Source organism: Odocoileus virginianus, chromosome 7, assembly GCF_023699985.2.
Source record: "Odocoileus virginianus isolate 20LAN1187 ecotype Illinois chromosome 7, Ovbor_1.2, whole genome shotgun sequence".
NCBI classification, from domain to species: domain Eukaryota; kingdom Metazoa; phylum Chordata; class Mammalia; order Artiodactyla; family Cervidae; genus Odocoileus; species Odocoileus virginianus.
The window spans coordinates 7,325,912-7,347,727 of record NC_069680.1 but is presented as its reverse complement, the minus strand read 5'-3'; the positions used below and the strand labels follow the sequence as shown (position 1 = coordinate 7,347,727).

At 50.8% G+C, this 21,816-nt stretch overlaps 1 protein-coding gene across 4 annotated transcripts in view; it reads left to right on the top strand.

The window, feature by feature from the left end:
- The window catches only part of SH3PXD2A (SH3 and PX domains 2A), a 247,748-nt gene that overhangs the window by 111,025 nt on the left and 114,907 nt on the right, over positions 1-21,816 (top strand). For 3 of the 4 annotated variants that reach the window (XM_070470106.1, XM_070470104.1, XM_070470105.1), the window contains exon 4: positions 15,362-15,438. In XM_070470106.1, the coding sequence (XP_070326207.1) occupies positions 15,362-15,438 (77 nt within the window). Of the gene's footprint in view, positions 1-14,757; positions 14,783-15,361; positions 15,439-21,816 lie in introns of those variants that run through there. The other variant, XM_070470110.1, reaches the window with a different exon arrangement.

The following is a 21,816-nucleotide window of genomic DNA, read 5'->3' as shown; positions in this document are numbered from 1 at the left end:
AGGAAGCCACAATGCCTTTTCTAACCTAATCTTGGAAGTCACACCGTCATTTCCAAAGTGTCCTACTGGCCCCACAGGTTGGCCCTATTCACTGTAGGAGGGGATGATATAAGGCATGAGGACCAGGAGGCCAGAGTCACCGGAGACCACCTTGAAGGCAGACTACCACAGGCTCCTTTGAGTCCTCAGTTCTGTGAGATGGTGTCAATGGTGGCAGCCCTTGTTGTTGGGTTAGGATTGGGGTAAAAATTGGAAATAAGAAAAACAGCTGAGCTGGGGACTCTGGGGAATGTAAATTTTAAGTGCAGACACTACAAAGTCCACCTTGGAACCAGGCTGCCAGCCTGCAAGTCCTGCCGAGTCCCAGCCTGGCTGCTAACTTGCTCTGTAAAGTCAAGCAAGACACGGCCCTCTTTGTGCTCAGTCTTGACCTCGGAAAGCGAGGGGGCTGGACACAATGACCTCCAGGATCTCCTGGTTTTACCCCCCGGGATCCGTTTGGATTGTGGTAGGTACAGATACTGGTGAGAACACAGGTTTGAGTTTGTGCTATGTGCTGCACAAGTGTGTCCCCCTCAGGGTTCAAACTTGAGGGAGAAGGGCTTCAGAGGGTCTAAGGGGATTGTCTTCCCAGGTGTAAACTGTGGTCTGTGGCCATAAGAGTTCAGGGACGTGTGTTTCTGAAATGTATAATGTCAGTGGCTCTCCTCTGCTGTGTGGTCCATGTGATTGAGCCCCTGTTACCATTGTCTGTTCAAGTACCACATCTCATAACCTCCCAACACATTACACACACACACACACACACACACACACACACACTCTCTCTCTTTCTCTCTCTCATTCCACCAGCCACACTGAACTCACCCTAGCTGATTTCTTTTATCTCTGGACCTTTGCTCACATTCTTCCATCCTCCTGGAACATTCTTTCCCCTACCCTTACCCTGGTGCATTCCTATCACCTTTCAGGCCTGTCTCCCACTTCTAGGTCCCCATCATAACTGATTGCACTGCGGCACAGTACCCACCCAGACCGTGTTCTCTGTGAGGGCAGGGTGCATGTGCTGTACATACTGTTCACCACCATGTCCCAGCCCGCAGTCAACACACACATTGGGGAAAGCTGAATGATTAGTGAGTGAGTGAATGATGCATCCTGACCATGTTCATGGGGTGGAGTAGGGTTGGGATGTACCACCGGGGGAAACGTGCATAGAAAAGAAGGAGCACAGTCAAAGAATTTAAGAGGCCAGGAACTTTCAGACTGCCAAAGACAGAGACTATGACACATCCAGTCCCAGCTCTGCCACTTACTGGCTGTTTGACCTTGGGCAGGTCGCTCAACTTTGCTGACCTTCAGTTTACCTACCTGTAAGATGGGAGTAGAACAGTACCCAGTTACCTAGATCATAGGTTGATGTGAAGATCAAATAAGAGAATAAACACAAAGTACCCAGCACAGTGCTGTGTACACACCAACTACTCAGCAAACGTGACCTATTATTTATACCATCCTCACCTCCATTGCAGGAGGTGATGGAATCAAGGAAGATATTGGTAGGAGGTTGCTGAAGAGAGTTGATCATCTGGGCTCAGTTCTACCAACAGAGCCAGAGCTCAAGAAGAGCCGGCTTTGGGAACAGTGTCCACCTCAGATTGCCAGACAAGAACCCCTCTGGCTGGCACAGCCAGGCTCGTGGTTATGGGGCAATTATCCAACGGGCCTCCACATCCTGGGGATTTTCCTCTGCTTCAGAGCATCGACAGTGAACCAGGCCTTTCAGCATCGCCCGCTGAACCAGGACTGCCCTGGCCTGCCCCACAGCCTCCTCATCTGGCTGAACCTTTCTGCTCTGTCTCTTCAAGCCCCAGAGGCCCTGGATCCCTGACTGCCTGCTCCCCGCTAAATCCTCCGTCCCTGCTGTGGGCCATGCCACAGGGAGAGCCTGCCGGGAAGCACTGCCCAGCGTCCCACCATCCCCTTTCCTGAGGGCAGCCTCCCCCTGGCAGGGAGGAGCTGAGACTGCCAGGGCTGAATAGGGCCCTTTATTCCCGGGCTCCCAGAGGGAGGGTGCTGAGCCACTGCCCACCACGCCCGCTGCACCCACACCCACATGGAGTGGGGGACCGCCTGGCCCTGATGCTGGGCTCTGAGCTAACCACACTCTCTGGCCCCACTCTGTCTGGATCCTGGAGGGTGAGTCCATCCCCACTGCGGCCCTGGTCTGGTCCAGCAGGCCCCAGTGTGTGTGGGGTGAGCTATGTATACTAGTGTGTGATTGTGTGTGTGTATGAAAATAAGAGACAGTCTGGAGCAAAAGTGTGTTAACACACACACTCACAGTTATGCAGAAGCAAACGTCAACCAAGGGCCACTGCCTGCCAGTCCTTCTGCTGGGCCCTAAGGATACAGTTAGTAAAGGAGACCCCACATAGGATCTCACTGAAAGAGGCAAATAAAGAGGCAAGATCACTACAAATCTCAGTGAAATCTAGGAGAGAATCAATCAAGCCCTGGGAGAGGGAGGCAGAGTGGTCTGCCAAGCCCTTGCAATGATACACGAAGGATAGAAGGCGTTCGCCATGCAAAGGGCAGCGGGAATTGTCCCAGGAGAGGGAATGGCAGGCATTCTGGCCCGAGGTGAGAAGGCTCTGGATGTGTTTGTGGTGCTAATTAAATCCCCGCATGACTGGCGCTGGCCTGGGGAGATGAGATGGAGAGAGAGGCATGAGTCAGATCCTGCTGACTGTGGTGAGGAGTTTAGATTTTATCCTCAGTGTGCTGGGAAGAGACATGCAGGATCTTAGTTCCTCGACCAGGGATTGAACCCTCGCTTTTGGCAATGTAAGTGTGGTGTCCTAACCACTGGAGCGCAGGGAAGTCCCAGGAAAGATTTCATTTGAAAAATGTTTGGGCTTCTGGGTGGAAAAAAAGGACTAGGAGCAGGGGTGGGGTGGGGGTAGAATTGGAAATCAGGCAGACTTAAGATTAGAGACAATTGGCCAAACATCATGACTCATCCTCATCTTTCTCTGTAACAGTAGGTGTCTCGTGTCACTCCTCACCAGTGTGCCCAGCAATGTGTGCTGTTTGTCCCAAGTGCTGTTTCTAATCCACATTCCAGCCCTGTAATCCCACTTGCCAAATGAGAACCCTGATGTTCAGGCAGCTTATGGTGCCTGGGACACAGACATTTTCAAGACCTTGGGCCTCTCAACTCTACAACCCACACTCTGATCCTGCTGCTGGCAGCTCAACAGTCCTAGATTTTTAGTTTCTCTTAATGTTCCCACTAGACCAAGAACAGAAAAATACAGCCGAAAGGTGAAACCAGACTAGTGTGACCATGGCTGGGAAGGCCAGTGCCCTCGGCCTTTGCCACCTGTCCCGCCACCGGAGTAAGTATTATATGGTTTATCGAGTACCTGCCAGGGTGCTTTCAGCCCTGTCCAAGCTCAGCTCTGAATGAGGCCATAGCCTGCACTCTGAGGAACCTCAGTGGTACCCAAGTGACATTTGTCCTCAGCGTGGCCACTTTAAATGCTATTATCTTTAATACAAAACCTCTTTCTTCCCTGAGGCTCAGGGCCACCTTGCAATGTTCTCTCTCCTCCCAGAAGCAGACTGGGGCAGCCCACATTCTCTGCCAACCCATGGTGCCATTGGGACAAACATCCTTCTCTGAGCTGATATCTGGTGGAAGTCCTTAGGTGCCGGCTGCCTTACCGGCAATTCATAAGACCTGGGCTTCTCTAAACTAAGTTCTTACAGGTACTTCCCTGGCAGTCCAGTGACTAAAACTCCGAGCTCCCAATGCAGGGGGCCTGAACGAACCCGCATGCCACCAACTAAAGATCCCGTATGCCACAGTTAAGACCCGGCTCAGTCAAATAAATAAATAAAATAAGACCTTATAGCTCATGAAATATCTCCAGCCTATGTCAGGGCTAAAGACCACCCTGGGTGTTCTCCAACTCAACGGAGAAAAAGTCAGCAAAATCAAAGGCTTTGTTTCTATTTCCACTGTTCTTCCCACAGCTAAGCTTGTAGGTAATTTATTCCTTGTCTAATTAATGACACTTAACAAATCAAACATGTTCACATTTCACACTTCCCTCATATCAGGGATCTACATTCACCATGCATTTAAATTTGTTGCAACTTGAATTAAATGATAAAGCATGTATTTTTAAATAAAATTAAATATCACTAAAATCAATAAATGTGTTAGTGTCCCCTCTCTGCAACAGATATGACCCACCCTGTTAGTCTAGAGGTCTAACATCCATGCCAGCCCCAAAGTACCAAAAACCCCCCACTTAAAATCTGTTCCTGCTCCGTGAAGTTCTTCTCCATTTCTTGGCCTGGGTTCTGGTTACATAGGTGGGTTCAGTTTGTGAAATTCATTAAGTTTTATACATGCATATGCACTTTGCTATATGTATATTATGTGTGCGTACTGAGTCGCTTCAGTCATGTCCAACTCTTTGCAACCCCTATATTTCCCTTCCCAAAAAGCGCTTTCTTATAGAAAATAAAGAAGGAAGTTGTTCTGGTCCCATAGCTCTATAAAACCATTCAAAAAACCTTCAATTCCATTTGGTTCAGTAAAGACACGTTAAAACCTCTGGTACTCCAGGACTTGGTGCTTTCTTTCTGGCAGACACCCACAAACCACCCACCCACCCCCCGGCCCCACTGAGGGTGGAGGAGTGAAAGATTTTGTTCCCTTCAGCCTGGCCTGCACTGGGAGTGGGCTTCTCCACTCCAGAACTTGGGAGAAGGCTGTTCCCTCCTCCGTGTGCTGGTTCTTACCGTAAGCGTGCTGCGGCTGCAGGAGGGTTAAGGTTTTTCTCGGTGACAAAACCCCGGTGGAGTTTTGTAACTCTGTTTCCCTGAGCGTGTGGGACCGGGAGCGGAGAGTGCTGAGGGGCAGCCGCACCTGTGTGAGTCATCCCGAGTGCCCAAGGTGGGCGGGTGGAGTGAGTAATCCTGCCTCCACTGTGTCACGTTCTCTGCTCTTTGCATCGGGTGGATGGAGGAAGAGGAGAAACGGGAGTCATGGGGGACGCACAGTGTGTTTAGGGGGCAGGGTTTGAATCAGCAAAGTTTCTACAGGCTGAAGGGAGCTCGTGTTCGGCCTTGGGTGGGGAAACCAGGTGGCAGGATGCACATGGAACACTGCAGCGCTTGGATCCCATGTGCCCAGTGAGGAGGTGGGCCGGGCCAGGGGGTGCCCCCAGCCCGCCCCACCCCACCCCACACCTACTTGACCTGGACTTGTCAGCTCATAAGAGATCCCATTTGTTCAACATTTATTATGGGCTGGGCTCCACGTTAAATGCTTTAATACACTTGCTCTTTGATTCTTCATGATAATCCTTTGAGTTAGACATTACTGTGCTCCTTTTACAGTTTGAGGAGACTGGGATTCAATTAGGTTGTGACTTGTCTCATATCATACAACAGTAAATAGCAGAACTAGATGTATTGGGTTGACCAAAATTTCATGTGGGTTTTTTCATAAGATGTTACAGAAAAACTGACATGAACTTTTTGACTCACCTAAAAAAGGAGCCTCCTGGTGACAAGGACCAGACCCATCTCCATCTGGTTTAAGAAAAAGGTGGAAATTTATTGACTTACCTAACTGAAAACCTCAGGGGTAATGGCTCCAGGCATGGCTGGATCTCTCTAGCTCTCAGCTTTGCTTTCTTCTCTGGTGACTTCATTCTCAAGCTTTCCCCAGGTGGTGATGGGGAAGTGCAAAGATGCTTCCTAGCGATTTGGGACTTACAGTTGATGAGTTAGCAGCCCCTGTAGAAGGAGCACTTCTCTTTCTGGTGGTTCCACCGAAGTCCCATTCTGATTCTCACTTGACCAACTTGGGTCACATGCCCATGGCTGGACTATACTAATTGGTAATTCCAGGAGTTTAGGGTAGGATGAGCCTTCCTAAAATCACACAGACTGAGAATAAAGGAGAAATTATTCCTCCAAAGAAAACTTGGGCACAAATTCTGACAGGCAAAACCCACCATTGCTTACCATGCTAGACTTTAAGCCATGACTTTAAGATACTCAGTCGTGTCTGACTCTTTGTGACCCCATGGACTGTAGCCTACCAGGCTCCTCCATCCATGGGATTTTCCAAGTAAGAGTACTGGAGTGGGTTGCCATTTCCTTCTCCAGGGGATCTTCCCGACCCAGAGATCAAACCCAGGTCTCCTGCATTGTAGGCAGACGCTTTACTGTCTGAGCCCCCAGAGAAGACAGACTTTAAGCCAAGGCGGGATCTTAGCATGGATTTGGAAGAGAGAGATTTGTGGGAGCCAGAACTCACAGCATGGAGTCAGGATTCCCTGGGCTGTGGACCTTCCCGGGTGGGAGCAGGTCCTTGTAGAATTTGTGTGTTCTTACTGCTTCCAGCCTCAGTATCTGGGCTTCACCCCAGCCTTCCCCCAGCCCACAGGGGGCCCTTTGTCTCTACTGGTCTAGGTCAGGGGCAAGCAAGGCCAGGTGTAGCATGTAAGAAGCAGGCTTGGGGGCAGAGTGCAGACTGAGCCAGGCAGAAGGCCGCAAAGAATAGGGCTGTCATCTCAGCCACATCAGAGGCTGAGAGCAGGTGTGAGCCAGTGGCCGGCTGTCCCCAGACTGCAGCAGGTCAGAGGCGGCATACTGGCTTCAGGGGCAGCTCTGGAGAGACAAGCAGGGGCCTGCCCTCCCGCTGCAGTCAGCAAACAGCTGAGCGTCGAGGGCAGGACCAGCTTGCAGAAACCTGGGGAGCCAGCAAAGGCTGACCTTTTTTCTCCATTCTCTTCCCCTCCACCCGTTGTGTTCCCTTCCCTCAGGGCCTCTGTGTGCTCTACCTAACCAGACCCTGTTGTCCAGTGAAAAGCTGATGCCTCTTTGTAGTCAGGTCTGAATGATTGAGGAAGTCCCGGCTGATTCTCCCTGGAGCAGTTTGGGTCCCTGCCCCCTGGGGTTACAGTTAAAGCGTCTGCCTGCAATGCGGGAGACCTGGGTTTGATCCCTGGGTTGGGAAGATCTCCTGGAGAAGAAAATGGCTCCAATTTTCTTGCCTGGAGAATCCCATGGACGGAGGAGCCTGGTGGGCTACATTAGTCCATGGGGTCACAAAGAGTCGTACATGACTGCGAGACTTCACTTTCTTTTTTCTCTTTCTTAGTATCAGCCTCTTTGAAACTGAAGGCATGAAAATGAAGGAGGGGTGTTTTTTGTTGTTTTTCGTGGTGAAGGAAGAGCCCTGAGCAGATTCAGGTTCTCTTGGTCCTCCTCCGCCCAAGACTCTTTATTTAAGAGCGTCTGTCTTCATCACTCTGTCAGCACCACAGCCGTGCCAGGCACCCAAGCCAGGCAGTCGGATACAGGGTTTGTTTGCTGGGCTGACCCACTTCACCCAAGGACACACGCCAGGTCGTGAGCATGCAGAGAGCTGGGGGAGTAGAAGATTAATTATTCCCTTTTCCTCTCCGTAGGCATTGCCTGTGTCTCGTCACCCTGTCTTATCTGTTCAGGCTGCTATCACAAAATACCACAGCCTGGGTGGCTTGTAAACAACAGAAATCGATTTCTCACAGTTCTGGAAGCCGGAAGTCTGAGATCAGGGTTCCAGCGTGGTCAGGTGAGGGCCCTCTTCCAGGTTACAGACTTCTCTTTACATCTCACATGTCAGAAGAGCTAGCTCTGTGGGGCCCCCTTTATAAGGGCACTAATCCCGTTCATGAACGCTCCACCCTCGTGACCTCGTCACCTCCCACAGGCCCCACCTCCTGATTACCATCACCGGGGGCGTTAGGGTTTCAACATGAATTTTGAGGGGCACAAACGTTCTTATATATCATTTTGGGTAGGGTGGGGAGTCCCTCTAGTAACCCTTACATCTTCTTCCCTCTAATTGCTTTGGGAAATTTGTCACTTCTCCCCAGGGTACCACATCAGCCCACAGAGCCAGAGAGGACCCCTGTCCCCCATTCACTTAGCTGGCAGATACTAGCAGTTTGTCTCTCCCATTTTAGGTTCCAGAGACCCTTGACTCCCTCTTTCCAGACACTGCCCCATCCCTCCTAAGGGTATCAGGCAATACCCACATTGATTACACCCAGCTCCATGCCAGGTATTGCCAGGGCTAAAGGGAGGAGAGAAAGTCGTGCCTGACCTCAGGATGATTACAGTCCAAGTAGGTATCCAAGACTTTCTAAAGTATCTGGTCAGCCCTGTGGACTCTCCCATAAGCCTTGTAAGTAGGTTAAAGAGTGGCCCTCAAAAGATATGTCCACAACCTAACCCCTGGAACCTGTGAACATGACCTTAGTTGGGAAATGGGTCTTTGCCGGTAAATAAATTGAGGATCCTGACATGGCATCATCCTCAGTTTAAGATGGGCACAAAACCGAAAGACAGGTGTCCTTATAAGAGAAAGGCAGAGGGAGGTTTGAGACATAAGCTGAGGCAGAGACTGGAGTGATGCTGCTGCAAACCAAGGAACACCTAGGGCCCCAGAAGCTGGGAGAGTCAAGGAAGGATTGTTCTCTAGAGCCTTCAGGGGGAGCGCAGCCCTGCTGACACTTTGATTTCAGACTTCTGGCCTCAGAACTGGGATAGAACACATTTCTGTTGTTTGTGGTCATTTGCTTTGGCAGCCCTGGGAGCCTGAATCACTCCCCTTTCCTTTTTGTCCTCAGATCCAATTAGACAGACAGGAGTGATGTTCGTGGAAAACGAGGACTCTGTGTCCTGTGGTCAGTGAACCTTGGGGCCTCCTGTGGTCTCCCTCTAATTTAAGAAAGTCCCTCTGATGCCCCAGCTCTGTGGGTGGCCCTGAAGAGAGAAGGTTGGGAGCACCTGTGTCCTCCGAGGGCAGGGTGGCTGCGGGGAGCTGGCCTGTGCATCAGGGGCCCCTGGGAAGGTGAGGGGGGCCCCTGAGGATGGTAGTTCCCTCGCAAATTCCCCGTGACAGCAAAAGGGGAGGGCAAGAGTGGGGTGACTGCCAGCGGTCCAGGAGGCTGGTAAAGGAGGGCAAGGCGGGCATTCAAGAAAGGCTTCCTGGAGAAGGCCTTAGATGCTAGAAATTGAGCCTTATATAGGGAGGGATTTGGGTCAGCAGGCACTTAGAAGAAAACCAGACTCCTTTCTGTGGCTTGTAAGACTCCTACATGGCTTCTTTTCCATCTTCCATCTTTGCTCTGTGTTTGCCTCTGCCTGAGCCCTCTTGCCCCAGAGCTTTGTGTGGCTGGCTCTTCTCCTCCTCAGTTTCCATGGAAATCAGAGACTAAATCTCTTCCATACACATCCCCTCCCCTCCTAGAAGCTGAACATCTTGAGAGCAAGGCCTCCCCCATCCGTTTATCACTGGAGCAGGCCCTCCATCAAGACAGTGATGGATGGATGGATGGACGGTTGGATGGAGGGATGGGTAGATGGATGGCATTTCAGATGGCAAAAATAGCAAGGAAGAGGGAGTTATATGAGGATGTATTCATGCATGCATATATGCTGTGGATTTTGAAGAGGAAAGGCTGCCAAGAATAGATCAGCCTGGACAGACCACACGAAGCCAGCTCTCTCCTATTTCCCCTGAAGCCAGTACCCTCTTATTACCCCTGTGCAGTGGGTACTTGCCCATTTGTCAGAACATGAGCCTGGTTTGTGGAGTTTTCCCACAGGCTCTTCATGGCTGGGTGGGGGCTCCCTCGCCAGGAGTGCTGTGTCTGCTGTTTCTGCTCTTCCTATGTGCCCAAACCCCCAACTCCTGCTCAAGGGATCCCCGTGGATACCACATTTCACAAGGAGGAACTTGGGGTTGTGGCTGGCCTGGGGGTTAACAGCGCTCAGAAGTTTCAGTCCTTTCTTTAACCACTTCTCCCTACCAGTGAGAAGGAGCCATGTCCTCATCTCTCTGCTTATTGAAATAATTCATTCTTTAGAAACAAATGCCAACTACTAAGACCTCTCACGTGCCACTCAGATGCTTCATTAAGTGCCTGGTATCCCGTGTGGGAGGGAGAAACCCTCTGCCTCCTAAATGCGGGGACCTCCTAGCCAGTGCCCACCTGTGTGTCCCTGCCCAGAGTGGACATTCATGGTGAGAAGGTCAGGCCAGATTGCAGGGGGGGGGGGGGCGGGGCGGTGGTGAGGCAGAGCCAGCCTCCCCCATGTGATGCCCTCCTGCTTATGAGGATGAGCATCCCCCTTTCCCACTGGGCTGGCACCTGCTCAGCCAGGCTGGGGATGGGGGTGGGGTAGTAAGGGCCCTTTAAAGGACAGGGAGGTTTGCCGTTTCGGGGAGCTCTTCCTCTCTAAGTCCACTAGACACTGGGTCACCTCTCTTTCCCTGCCTCGTTGGTCCATTGGTCCTTTCACTCATTCCCTTGCTTACTCTTACCCACTCATTCATTCACTTGTATCTGGTCAGCAGAGACCCCCGTGATGTGGGGCATCCTCCACAATCAGTGCTTGTTTCATTGCTTGCTTCATTCCCATTCAGCCCCCAAGGCAGCTACTCCCCAGATCCCCAGCCCAGCACCTGGCATGGAGGAGATGTGAATCACGTGCCCATCACACACACATAAACATCCTCAGTGGCTCTCTCTGCCTTACATGATCTGAGCCCAAAGAATTCTTTGGAGATTTGTTGCCTTCTCTCTCGCTCTCACTATCTTAGCTCCAAAACCCCAGGTTGAAATCCCAACTCAGCCACTTCATAGCTGTGTGACTTAGGACACGTCCTTCAACCTCTCTGAGCCACCATTGCCTCCTGGGCAGAGTGGGGGTAAAAGCAGTTGCTTTAATAAAGTCTTGGTAAGGGGACTCCCCTGGTGGTCCAGTGGTTCAGACTTCATCTTCCAGTGCAGCAGGTATGGGTTTGATCCCTGGTCAGGGAGCTAAGATCTCACATTCCTCACAGTCAAAAACAACAACAACAACAACAAACAAAAAAAGAAAAACAACATAAAACAGAAGCAGTATTGTAACAGATTCAATAAAGACTTTAAAAAACTGGCCCATATCAAAAAAACCTAACAAGAAAATTTTAAAATTAAAGTGGTGAGGATTAGGTCAAAGAACCCAATGGAAAACTCTTAGCCTGTGCCTGGCAGGAGTTGCCTAGCTGCTGTTACCCCTCACTCCTCGTCTGACCCCTCAACGATCCCACCCCCACGTGCATCTTAGGACTCTGAAGGGAGCAGCCACCAAGGCCCGGCCCTTCAGTCTCCAGATGAAAGGCACAGGCCCCGGAGTGGAGGGTCACATAGCCAGCCTGCGGCCCGGGCAGGACTTGAACCCAGGACTCCAACTGAGGCCCCCTCACTGTCTCAGCCCGGCCCAGAGTGGCAGGAAGAGGGGCCTCCACTCACAGGCTCAGGCCCTGTCGGGCTCGACAGCTCTCTTCTCCGCTTTCAGGAATGAGTTAATCCTGAGGTCTGTCTCAGGTCCCGGGTGTAATCTTCCTTACGATGCTTATCATATTTCTGGGGCTGCATCTGCCTGGCTTTGAAGGCTCTGGCAGGGGCCTCTCCTGGCCTTGCCGTAAACGGGCTGAATTACATTTACAAGAGGCCTTTAATGTCCCGTGGCCCCAGCTTCCTTAATGGGGATGTTCCTCCTTCTTCTTTCTCTTTCTCTCCCTTTTAATACGGTCACTGGTTTGGCCTTCCAAGTGCGGTTTGGATTCCTAACAGAGAAGTCGAGGCTGTAGAGTCCCTTCCAGATCTGTCCTCCCCGCCCCCCCTTGCCTCCTCCACTCCCGGCAACCTGTGCCAAGGCCCCAAGGAAAGAAGACAGTGCTCCGGTCAGGGTTTCAGTGAGGAGGGAAGCCCTGTTAGGAGTCCAAAAACTCGACTGGGAAATGGCGGACAGAAATTCTCCTCTGACTTTATACCTGAGCAACAGACCCATGAGCCTTGGGAGGGAGATGGGAAGTGTCCAACCTGGAGGCATGACTGCAGAGGGTGGGCTTGAGGGGTAAGGTAGGGTGAGGGGCCCTCCCAGCCCCCTCCCTATCTGCCACTCCAGCCCTCTCTTCTAAATTTCTGTACCTCTGGAGGCCTTAAGTGTCCCTTAACTATTTTTTTTTTTTTTGCTAGTTCTGTCTCTGCAACTGAGTCAGGTCCTATCTGATCTTTCTATGTCTGTATCTATATCTATATCTGTACATCTCAAGAATACCAAACCCAGTCATAGGCTTGGCCAGCCCTGAGATGGAGGCCTAGAAGAGGGACCTAGTTTGTCTCCCCACCTCTCTGCTTTTTTTTTTTTTTGTCCTGTGATAGGATGAGAAAGAGCAGGGGTGCTATTTTTGGAGAGTGGATCAGTTACTTCTTTCTCCTTTGAAAGAAGCACAGGACAGAGCCAGGTCTGGGGGCCACCCTGCCCCCAGCTCCGGTCCCCACACCCGTCCAGGTGCTCTGCCTCCCAGCAAGTCCTCCAGGCTCTTGTGAGACACCATTGGGCTGCTGGTGTCACTGAGCCTGGGTGGCCTCCAGCTCCTGGCAGCCAACCGGCTCAGGGAGAAGGCCCAGAACCCTGCCCAGGGCCGCCTGTCATTCATAGGTCTAGAGAGCGGGTCTCCTCCCGCATGCATTCATCTCACATGCCATCCCCTTTGGCTGCACACGTGTACTCCTCCGGCCCTCAGGCAACCAAAAAAGGGTAGGAGACAAAGAGGCCAGGAATACCAACTCTGTGACATCTTCCCCCGAGGAAAGACAGTCGTCTCTCGTGTCTTGATAAATCACATTTTATCTCCTTTCAAAAGGAGCACATGGAGGAGCCCATTTATCTTGATGACACCGTCCAGTCTGCACAGTGTCACCTCTCTGCCTGGGACACAGCCCCTCTACCAGGCTTCCGTGAGAAAGGGAGGAAGGGGAGCTTGAGGGAGCATCTGAGAGAGGGAGGGAGGTGCGTGGATCAGCAAGTGCCTATTGGACGCCTGCTGTATGCAAAGCCTTGTGCTCAGTGCAGGTGTGGTGAAAGGGGAGGAAGCAGCTGCCGGTTCACGCTGAGTGCAGAGGGGTGAGGGACACAAACAAGCAAGAAGTCACACGCGACTTAACAAGTTAGGCACTCGGCAGTCTGGCCGGAACAGGGCTGGTGACCAGTACCCGTGGTGACGGGGAAGTCAGGGAGTGCTGCAGCAGCTGCTTCCAGGGCCCCCAGGGCCCCTGCCAGAGTCTGCTCACAGGGACAACTGGGAGTTTTGTTCTAGCCGTGGGAACATCCTTGGCCAGGAGCGCCTGAGAAGCAGTGCTCTCAGAAGCTCAGACAAGCAGGGGGTTGGTGGTAAGCACCCCAGTCTCCTCGCCCTTGACGGTGATACCTCTGCAGTGCGTTCTACATGAGCCTCGAGTTCCTCAACAGACCTGAGCTGCCGCCGTCCAGTGATTAACTGGCAAGGTGACACTTTCTTGCCTGTCCTGCCTTACTTCTCGAGATCACTTCCCAAACAAACAACTTGCACTCACTTCCTCATCTCTGGGTCTACTTCTGGGGAGACAACCTAGTCCAACACAATGCTCATGCTTGGTGACTCAGTGGTAAAGAATCCACCTGCCAAGCAGGAGATGCTGGCCTGGGTCAGGAAGATTCCCCTGGAGGAGGAAATGGCGCCTACTGCAGTATTCTTGCTTGGGAAATCCCATGGACAGAGGAGCTTGGTGGGCTGCAGTCCATGAGGTCGCAAAAGAGTCAGACACAACTTAGTGACCAAACGATACCAATAGAGGAAGCTTAAGTATCTTAACATGCAGTCTCCATATTTGTTCACGTGGAATGGGAATCATCTCATTTAGGAGTCCTAAAGGATTAAAATGCATCTCCAACAAGTTTCAATTTTAGAAAATTATAATATTTTATATAAGTGAAAAGTCCCAGGTAGACCCTGGGTTTAGGAACAGGTATATCTGGCAGCTCAAATGATTTCAAATGGGTCTGCCCTTCACCCTCTCTTGGCTCTGCTTTTCAGTCATTCAAGAAACAGTTACTGAGGGAATTCGCTTGTGGTCCAGTGGTTAGGACTCCATGCTTTCACTGCCAAAGGCACAGGTTCCATCCCTGATTGGAGAACAAAGATCCCATAAGACACATGGTACAGCCAAGAAAAAGAGGAAAGAAAAGAAAAAATTATTGAGCACCAACTCTGTCCCAGGCTCAGATCCTTCCTCTTGGTTTGTTTCCATCTCAGGCAATGATGGAGATGGTCACCAGGAGCTCCAGGCCTTCATCCTGCCAGCTTAGCAAGTGTGGGGGGAAACACTGGGAGGAAGAGGACCCCAGCAGAGGTCTCAGGGCTGACCCTCATTGGTCCAGATCCTGTCCCCTTGCCCACCTCTGAGCCAATCACTGTGACTCTGGGTAGCTAGACTGGGTCACCTGCCTACCATTGTTGACAGGGGGTGTTGTCAGCTCCGTGTGAACCACATGGTTAGAAACGGAGGAAGGAGGCTCTCCAGAGGGGGGATGGGTGGTCTATGGGACAACAGATGCCTGTTAAAGTCATGAGGTGAGCCCCTCACCACATGCTGGGCTCTACGGGCCCTAAGGTAAGTCAGACAGGCCCCTGGTGGAGGGCGCTCACGAATGTCAGCAATACATAGCAGAATGTGGTGTGTGTCTTAGGACTGGACAAAACGTGTAGATATTCTGGAAAGAGGGTGATTACTCTCAGCTCGGCAATCAAGGAAGTCTTCTAAAAAAGGAGGCACTGACCCGGACATTGATGACCACTGCGCATCACACCGAGGAGTTCAGATTCTAAGTATAACCAATAGAGAAGGTTTGGGATCTGGCATTTCCCAGAAGCCTTGCCCATACTTGAAGAGGGATATGCCAGCCCAGCTGAGGGGTCCACTGGGCCCGTCTTCCTTGTACTGGCCTGTGCCTGCCCTGGAAATAACCACCCACCTAAGCTAAGAATAGGAATTCCTGCCGGGCTGGCAGGAATGAAGGCTGATTTCTCAAGGAGGGATGGGCCTGAAAACAAAGCACAGTGTGTGGGTTGGGTCACCCTTTGTATTTATTCGTGAGGTCACTTGAGAGCCTCACCCACATCGGGGCATGGATCCTGCCATTAGACCCAGACAAGGTGATTTGGCCAAGATGGCAACCTCTGGGGCTCCTCACCCACCCCAGAGGTCCTGGACCCTCAGCCTGGGGCGCCTTCTGCCCCCAGGGAGAGGTGACCACTCCTCTCTTGTTTTCTTGGCAGCGGGTGGAGGTGGGGGCGTTCGGTGGCCAGCTAAGATGCTGAGAAGCTGAGGGAGAGGAAACGCAGGGTCCCAGGTCCCTACGGCAGCTTCACCGGGAAACACCCAGCTCATGAGCATCTCTCTTCCAGGCAAAATCCTCTTCCGGAGGAGCCACATCAGGGACGTAGCTGTGAAGAGGCTGAAGCCCATCGACGAGTATTGCCGGGTAAGAGGGCCTCTGGGGCAGGGGAGGGGTGGTCCACCTGCCAGAGAGTCTATGCATCTGGGAAGGAGGGTTGTCTGTTCAGAACTCTCTGCTGCTGTTTAGCAGATGCATCCTGAGGCCCGGTGTTTCCTGGCCAGAGGGGTGGGTGTGGGTGTCCCTCGGGGGGGGGGGGGGGTCACCCCAGGACTGCCTCTGGGTCACAAGGGCTGTGGGCTCTACTCCTTTCAGGAGTCTGTGTTTACAAAACACTCCTTTAAATCACTTCCACCAGCTTGGGAGCTCCGTGCAGGGACCTCTGCTGAAAGGATTCTGTCTGTGGTGTCTGGCTGGATAACTCCTGGATAACAGGAGAACTCTTTCTTTGAATTCTCTATGGGACATTTTGGAATCAGTCTCGGGTTCAGTATCATCTGAAATGCGTATTTGTTTATACACAGAAGTCTTGGTAGATGCAGATGCTCATGTATACATCTTTATAGATGATAACACTCACCACACACACACACACACACACACACACACACATGTACATACATTAGAACAGCCAAAGCCCCAAAACAGACAGGCAGTGACAGCCGAGTCATGAAGCAGAACCCATTTGTCTTTCTACCTTGTCCAGAGCCTGGGACCCCTGCAGTAAGGACAAGAGGCTGCCACTTCAGTGGCCTTGGAACATGGCCTCTAGATGGCCACACCACCTGGGTTTGAATGCCTGCTGGCTGTGTGAACTCAGGCAACTTACTGAACTTCCCAGAGCCTCAGTTTCCACACTTGTCCAACGGCAAGGAGACTGGTACCTCGCAGAGCGTAGACATGAGGATGCAGTGACCAGACAGGCGTAAGGCAGCAGCACAGAGTGTCCACACAGAGGAAGCATTTGATGGATGCTGGCTTTTTGTTGTTATTATTACAAGACCCAAACAATTTAATGTTATCACCAGGCACCACTGGCTTTTAATGGAGATGGAATTTCCTAGTTAAGTGAAAACTATTGTGGAGTCTGACTCAAGAATCTTGAGGAGAAGCAAGTGGGGGATAATGTTTTGTTGTGAGTGCTGGTATTAGAGTGAGAAGAGCTGGGGTTGAATCCCAGTGCCCCACTGACTAGCTGGGTGACCCTGGCAAGATGCTATACCTCTCTGAGCTCGTTTCCTGATCTGTAAGATGAGGGGGTAAAAATATCTGTTTCACGGGGTTCATGAAGGGGTTGAGCAGGAGAATATATCTCACAGTGTTTGTAGCTTCTGAAATGTTCTGTCCCTACATGAAGTTGTTACCATAAGGCTCCTTTCTGCATAAATATTTCATAATTTGGAACACTTGTCAATAATAAAATATTTAAATAAGAACCTAGTTGCTCAATTCAGTAACTGGTGTTCCCAAGATGATGGAGAGGCAGGCACCCCCAAATATTCTTCCTTATCCTAAGTTTGAATTTTGTGGCTGTGCAAATTATGCTCAGTCACTTTTTCTGCCTTAAGGTAAAAGGATGCTCTGATGATGAATTTCCTTAAGCTAGAAGTTTCTCTTCTTCAGATCAATATCCATTTTTCTCTTTAAAGGGCAATCGCCAATCCCAGTTAAATTGATGGCTGCAGCCTGCGCTTTTATTTCTCTTTATTCCTCTCTCAAGCAGTTAAACAAATGGGCAGAGCTATTTGAGGAAGGGCACAGGGCGGGAGGAAGCCTCTTGCCGCTGGGACTTATGGTTTACATCAGCCTCGGCCTCCCTGAGCCCGTGGAGCCCGGGGCGTTTGCAGTTGGGCTCTGTGGAAATGCCGTCTCCTGGGTTGTCTGGAGCAAGAAAGTGATAACATCTTATCTCCTGGGATCAGGGTTTGAACAGGACTCCTAAGTCAGGATGAGGACTCTGGGGCCCCAGTGGTGCTACTGGTGGCTGGGAAACCATTTAAGTGGGGTCTGCAAGAGGAGAGGGGGGCCCCCTAACCTAATTAGCATAGATGAGAACTGCTCAGGGCCAGGCAACAAGAGCAGTGTCATGGGTTCACCAGGCAGCCAGGCAGCTTGGAGACGGTAATTTACTCCGAGAATGGCAGAGGGGGCGGGGCAGTGCAGAAGTGACCTTTAATTCTGCTGAACTTGAAAGCTGGGATCTGTGGTCCTATTGTCTGAGACCTTGGAATGATCATTAGTGATAAGTCCAACTGCAGTCCATGGTCACTGCCCTCCGGCATTGCACGTCACAGCCCTGCCGCCCAGTCATCCTATCTGTGCCACTTAGGGTCCAACATTTCACTCAGCATCACTGCCCCCCACAGCCAGCTTCACAGTCAGAGCCACGTGCAGTCCACTCCAAGGCCAGCCCTGCCTCATTTCCACCTGTCCTTGGACATGCTGCTCAGAACCTCTAGAGTTTGATTTCCAGTACCTGCCTAGGCAGCTCTGCTTGGCTGGCCAGAATCTTCCTTGGACCTGCTAGGCAGCATGGGCTCCGAGTCTGGGATTTGCTGGGGACTCAAATGCACCCAAGATTGTGAAGCTGGCTTTGTGCACGGCATAGCCAGCTCCTCTGCCAGGACTCAGATATGGAAAGTCTGACCGTGCAGTGGACTCCCCTAGACTTCGGGCTCCCTGCCTTCGCTGGCCAGCCAGTCCCTCCACCTGATGGCAGTTTCACAGCCCAGATCTCAGTGTTAATTTTAAACATATATGGAGCAGATTGGATGAGCGTCACGGAAAATTTACCAAGTGCCAGTCGGCTGATTGTTTTATGTGGCTCTTGAGGGCCGCTGTCTATCAAGAGGGGTTCCAAAGCTTTTCTGTTACTCCATAAATTAATTTAATGGGCAGAATGGTTATGCGGTTAATATTTAATGGTTCTGTGGCCTCAACAATTTGAAGACTTTCATCTCACTAACAAGCATGAGCGATACTTTGGGGGCTCAGATGAACAATCTATCCCATAAATGACTCCATCTACCCCATTCCTGTGTGTGAAATACATGTTTGCAGTGTTTGTCTATGGGATAAAATAAATATCCCAGGGGGTGGACAGTGAGAAAGAGTGTTTGAGAATAGTCAGCTCACCCTCTGCCATGTAACAATGTTTATACAAGTCTCCATTTCCTGGTGGATGCAACTAGAATTTTTTGTTACCCCAAAAGCTGAGTTCCCTTCTATTATTCCTGCGGTCCACCATCAACTTGGTTTCAGAATCAAGGACTTCCTTTGTTGGAGGGATGAGGGCTTGGCTGGAATTTGACTGAGGGAAAGACTCCAAGCCCAACAAGGGGATCAGCCCTGTTGGGGTAAAGAAAGCACCCCCCTCCCAACCCTCTGCATTTCCCAGACACATTCATTTTTAGCCCCACTTCTCAGATTCAAAAACTGAGGCTATTACTTGGAGGTTCTTAGCCCCAGCTGTTCCCCCTCCCACTGTGAGAGTTTCCCATCATGGCCCATCATTGTCTCTCGTGTTAATAAAGAACAAGATTCATGGTGCAACAGAAACAGTCCTCTCAAAAGCAGGACATGACTGCTCAGTCCTAGACACAGGGAGAGTTACTTTCTTCCTGTGTCCCTTATGCTAAGGCAGGCCTGGGCCAGCAGTGTTCCTGATGCGGGGAGACTGAGGCAGAGCCAAGACTGACGCGTTCATGCCTCCTGAGAGGTCTGGTACTTGGAGGAAACTCAGCTGGCAGAATCTCTTCATCTTCTCTGGTCCAGACAGACCCAGGAAAAAAAGCATTTCCAGCCTGGGATCAAGCTGATAGTGTCCATTTTCCACGGAGAGGTCTTCCGAGGAGCCTCATTGCCCACAGGAACCTCTGAACAGCTCAGCCGGGTCCTCTGTGGGTGGTTCCACGGGCTGCTTTGGCTTCAGCCCCCTGCCTCAGCCCAGTCCGCAGAAGCGCAGCCATCCACAGCTAGCCAGATTCCCCAGGTCTCCTCCGCCCCTTGGTCTGGGCTGGTCTCTTTCCTCGGCACGCATTCAGCTTCCAGGCCCCCCTTCCAGCAGCCTCCCCACTCCCCAGGGAAGGCTGGCTACCCTGGGTACTCCGCTCAGGCTCTGCACAGCACACTCACCCTCCTAGTGGGTCATTCCTGCATGTCCATCTTCTTCAGAGCAAGAGCCCTTCAAAGGCCCCATCTGCTGTCTTGGTGTCTTCACTAACCAGCATGAGGGAATCCAGCCAGAGGAAGCCTCCAAGGAGGGTGACACGTCCCCGAGGCCCCAATTACTAGGATCACTTGTGAAATGGCTTAAAAGGCAATTGCGAATTAAGCACTATTTCCATTTCAAAAGAATTTGCTGCTTAGATCCTTCAAAAAGAGAACTCATGCGTTTGAAATACTCTGATTTATGCAAGTTCAGTGAACTCCCAGCTTCCAAGATGCTGATCTAGGAGGAATAATCTGAGCAGGTTAGAAGCAGCCCCAGGTGTGGGAGTGAGGGCAAAATGGGTGGGACTCCAGCCCCCCATCACCACCACCAAGAGTTCCTGGGTTTTTACCTATAAGATTTCCATTGATTAGAAGCCAAAATGATGCTGCTAAAAATAGGAGAGTGTTTGATCCCGTGAAAAGAGCAGGACTCCCCCAGTTGCTTTGACAAATGCGAAACTTTGCTTTTTTTTGTTGTTGTTTTGTCCTAAGGTAGACATTACCCTGGGGCTTCCCTTGTAGCTCACTCAATAAAGAATCTGCCTGCAGTGTAGGAGACCCGGGTTCGATCCCTGGGTTGGGAAGATCCCCTGGAGAAGGAAATGCAACCCACTCCAGTATGCTTGCCTGGAAGATCTCATGGACAGAGGAGCTGCTGGGCTGCTGTCCATGGGGTTGCAAAGAGTCGGGCACGACTGAGTGACTTAATCCAATCTGCATTTGAACACTGGCTCAGTCACTTGTTAGCTGTGTGGCCCTGTGGGAGTCACTGAATACCTCTTCAGACATTACCCAGAATGGTGGGCTTCTTGGAGGAGGATCATTTCGAAGCACAGGGTCTGAGCCGAGTCTGCCTTGGCCCTCCCATGCCACTGCTGCACTTGGAAAGACCAGGCTTGTGGTAGATTAGACCCTGAATTCACTGATGATGGTGCTGTTTAAAGCCCTAGAGCCAATGACTGTTAAACCTGGAAGAAACTTCAGAAAGTCTGTAGCCTGGATTTGCCTAGCTGTGTTCCACCGGCTATCAATAGGAATTGTTTGGAAAACCAGCTCCACCATAGCAACCTGTGGGCAATGCCGGAGACAGTACAGAGTTGCAGACAGAGAGCGTAGGCTCTGGACTCAGAGCACCTGATTCAAAATCTTGCTACTTGGTAGCTGTGTGGCCTTTGAGAAATGTTTCAACCTCTCTGTGTTTTAGTTTCTTTTTCTGTAAAATTGAAGTCATAGTCATACCAATCTCTTAATGTGATGATTACATGAGTCTGTCTTCCAGGATGTCATTGTTATTAATAACTACTGGCCTGAACACAGCTCTACGGGTCTCTTGCCTTTGCTGTGCTGATGAACATGTTGCCCACCAAGACCCAGTCAGGGATCTACGATGCACCATTTCACGTGTGCCCACGGAACTCATTTTATCTCATCCAGCATGTGTTCCATGAGCTAAGTTTGAGATTCTAAAGCTAGTCTATTTTATCCTAAAAGGAGCAATAACAAGAGAGGTGAGGTGAGCTGCTCAAGGTCATGTAGCAGTGTATAATAGCAGAATTGGACCTACAACTGAGGTCTCCTGACTCTTGTTCTTTCTAATATGCCTCACTGCTCTCACCTAATGGATAATGATAATGAGGACAATAGTATAACTAACGTTCACTATTTTTAAGTTTTTATTTATTTATTTGGTGTGCCAGGTCTTAGTTGCAGCATGCAGAAGCTTTGTTGTATCATTCAGAACCTTTCGTTGTGATGCACAGACTCTCTGGTTGTAGCACATGGGCTTAGTTGTTCTGAGGCAAGTGGGATCTTAGTTCCCGGACCAGGGATCGAACTTCTGTCCCTTGCATTACAAGTCAGATTGTTAACCACTGGACCATCAGTGAAAGTAAAAGTGTGTTCGCTCAGTCGTGTCTGACTCTGCGACCCCATGGGCTGTTGCCCACCAGGCTCCTCTGTTCATGGAATTCTCCAGGCGAGAATACTGGAGTGGGTTGCCGTTCCCTTCTCCAGGGGATCTTCCCAACCCAGGGATGAACCTGTAAAGAAAGCTGAGCGCCAAAGAATTGATGCTTTTGAACTGTGGTGTTGGAGAAGATTCTTGAGAGTCCCTTGGACTGCAAGGAGAGTCAACCAGTCAATTCTAAAGGAAATCAGTCCTGAATATTCAATGGAAGGACTGATGCTGAAGCTGAAACTTCAATACTTTGGCCACCTGATCCGAAGAACTGACTCATTGGAAAAGCCCCTGAT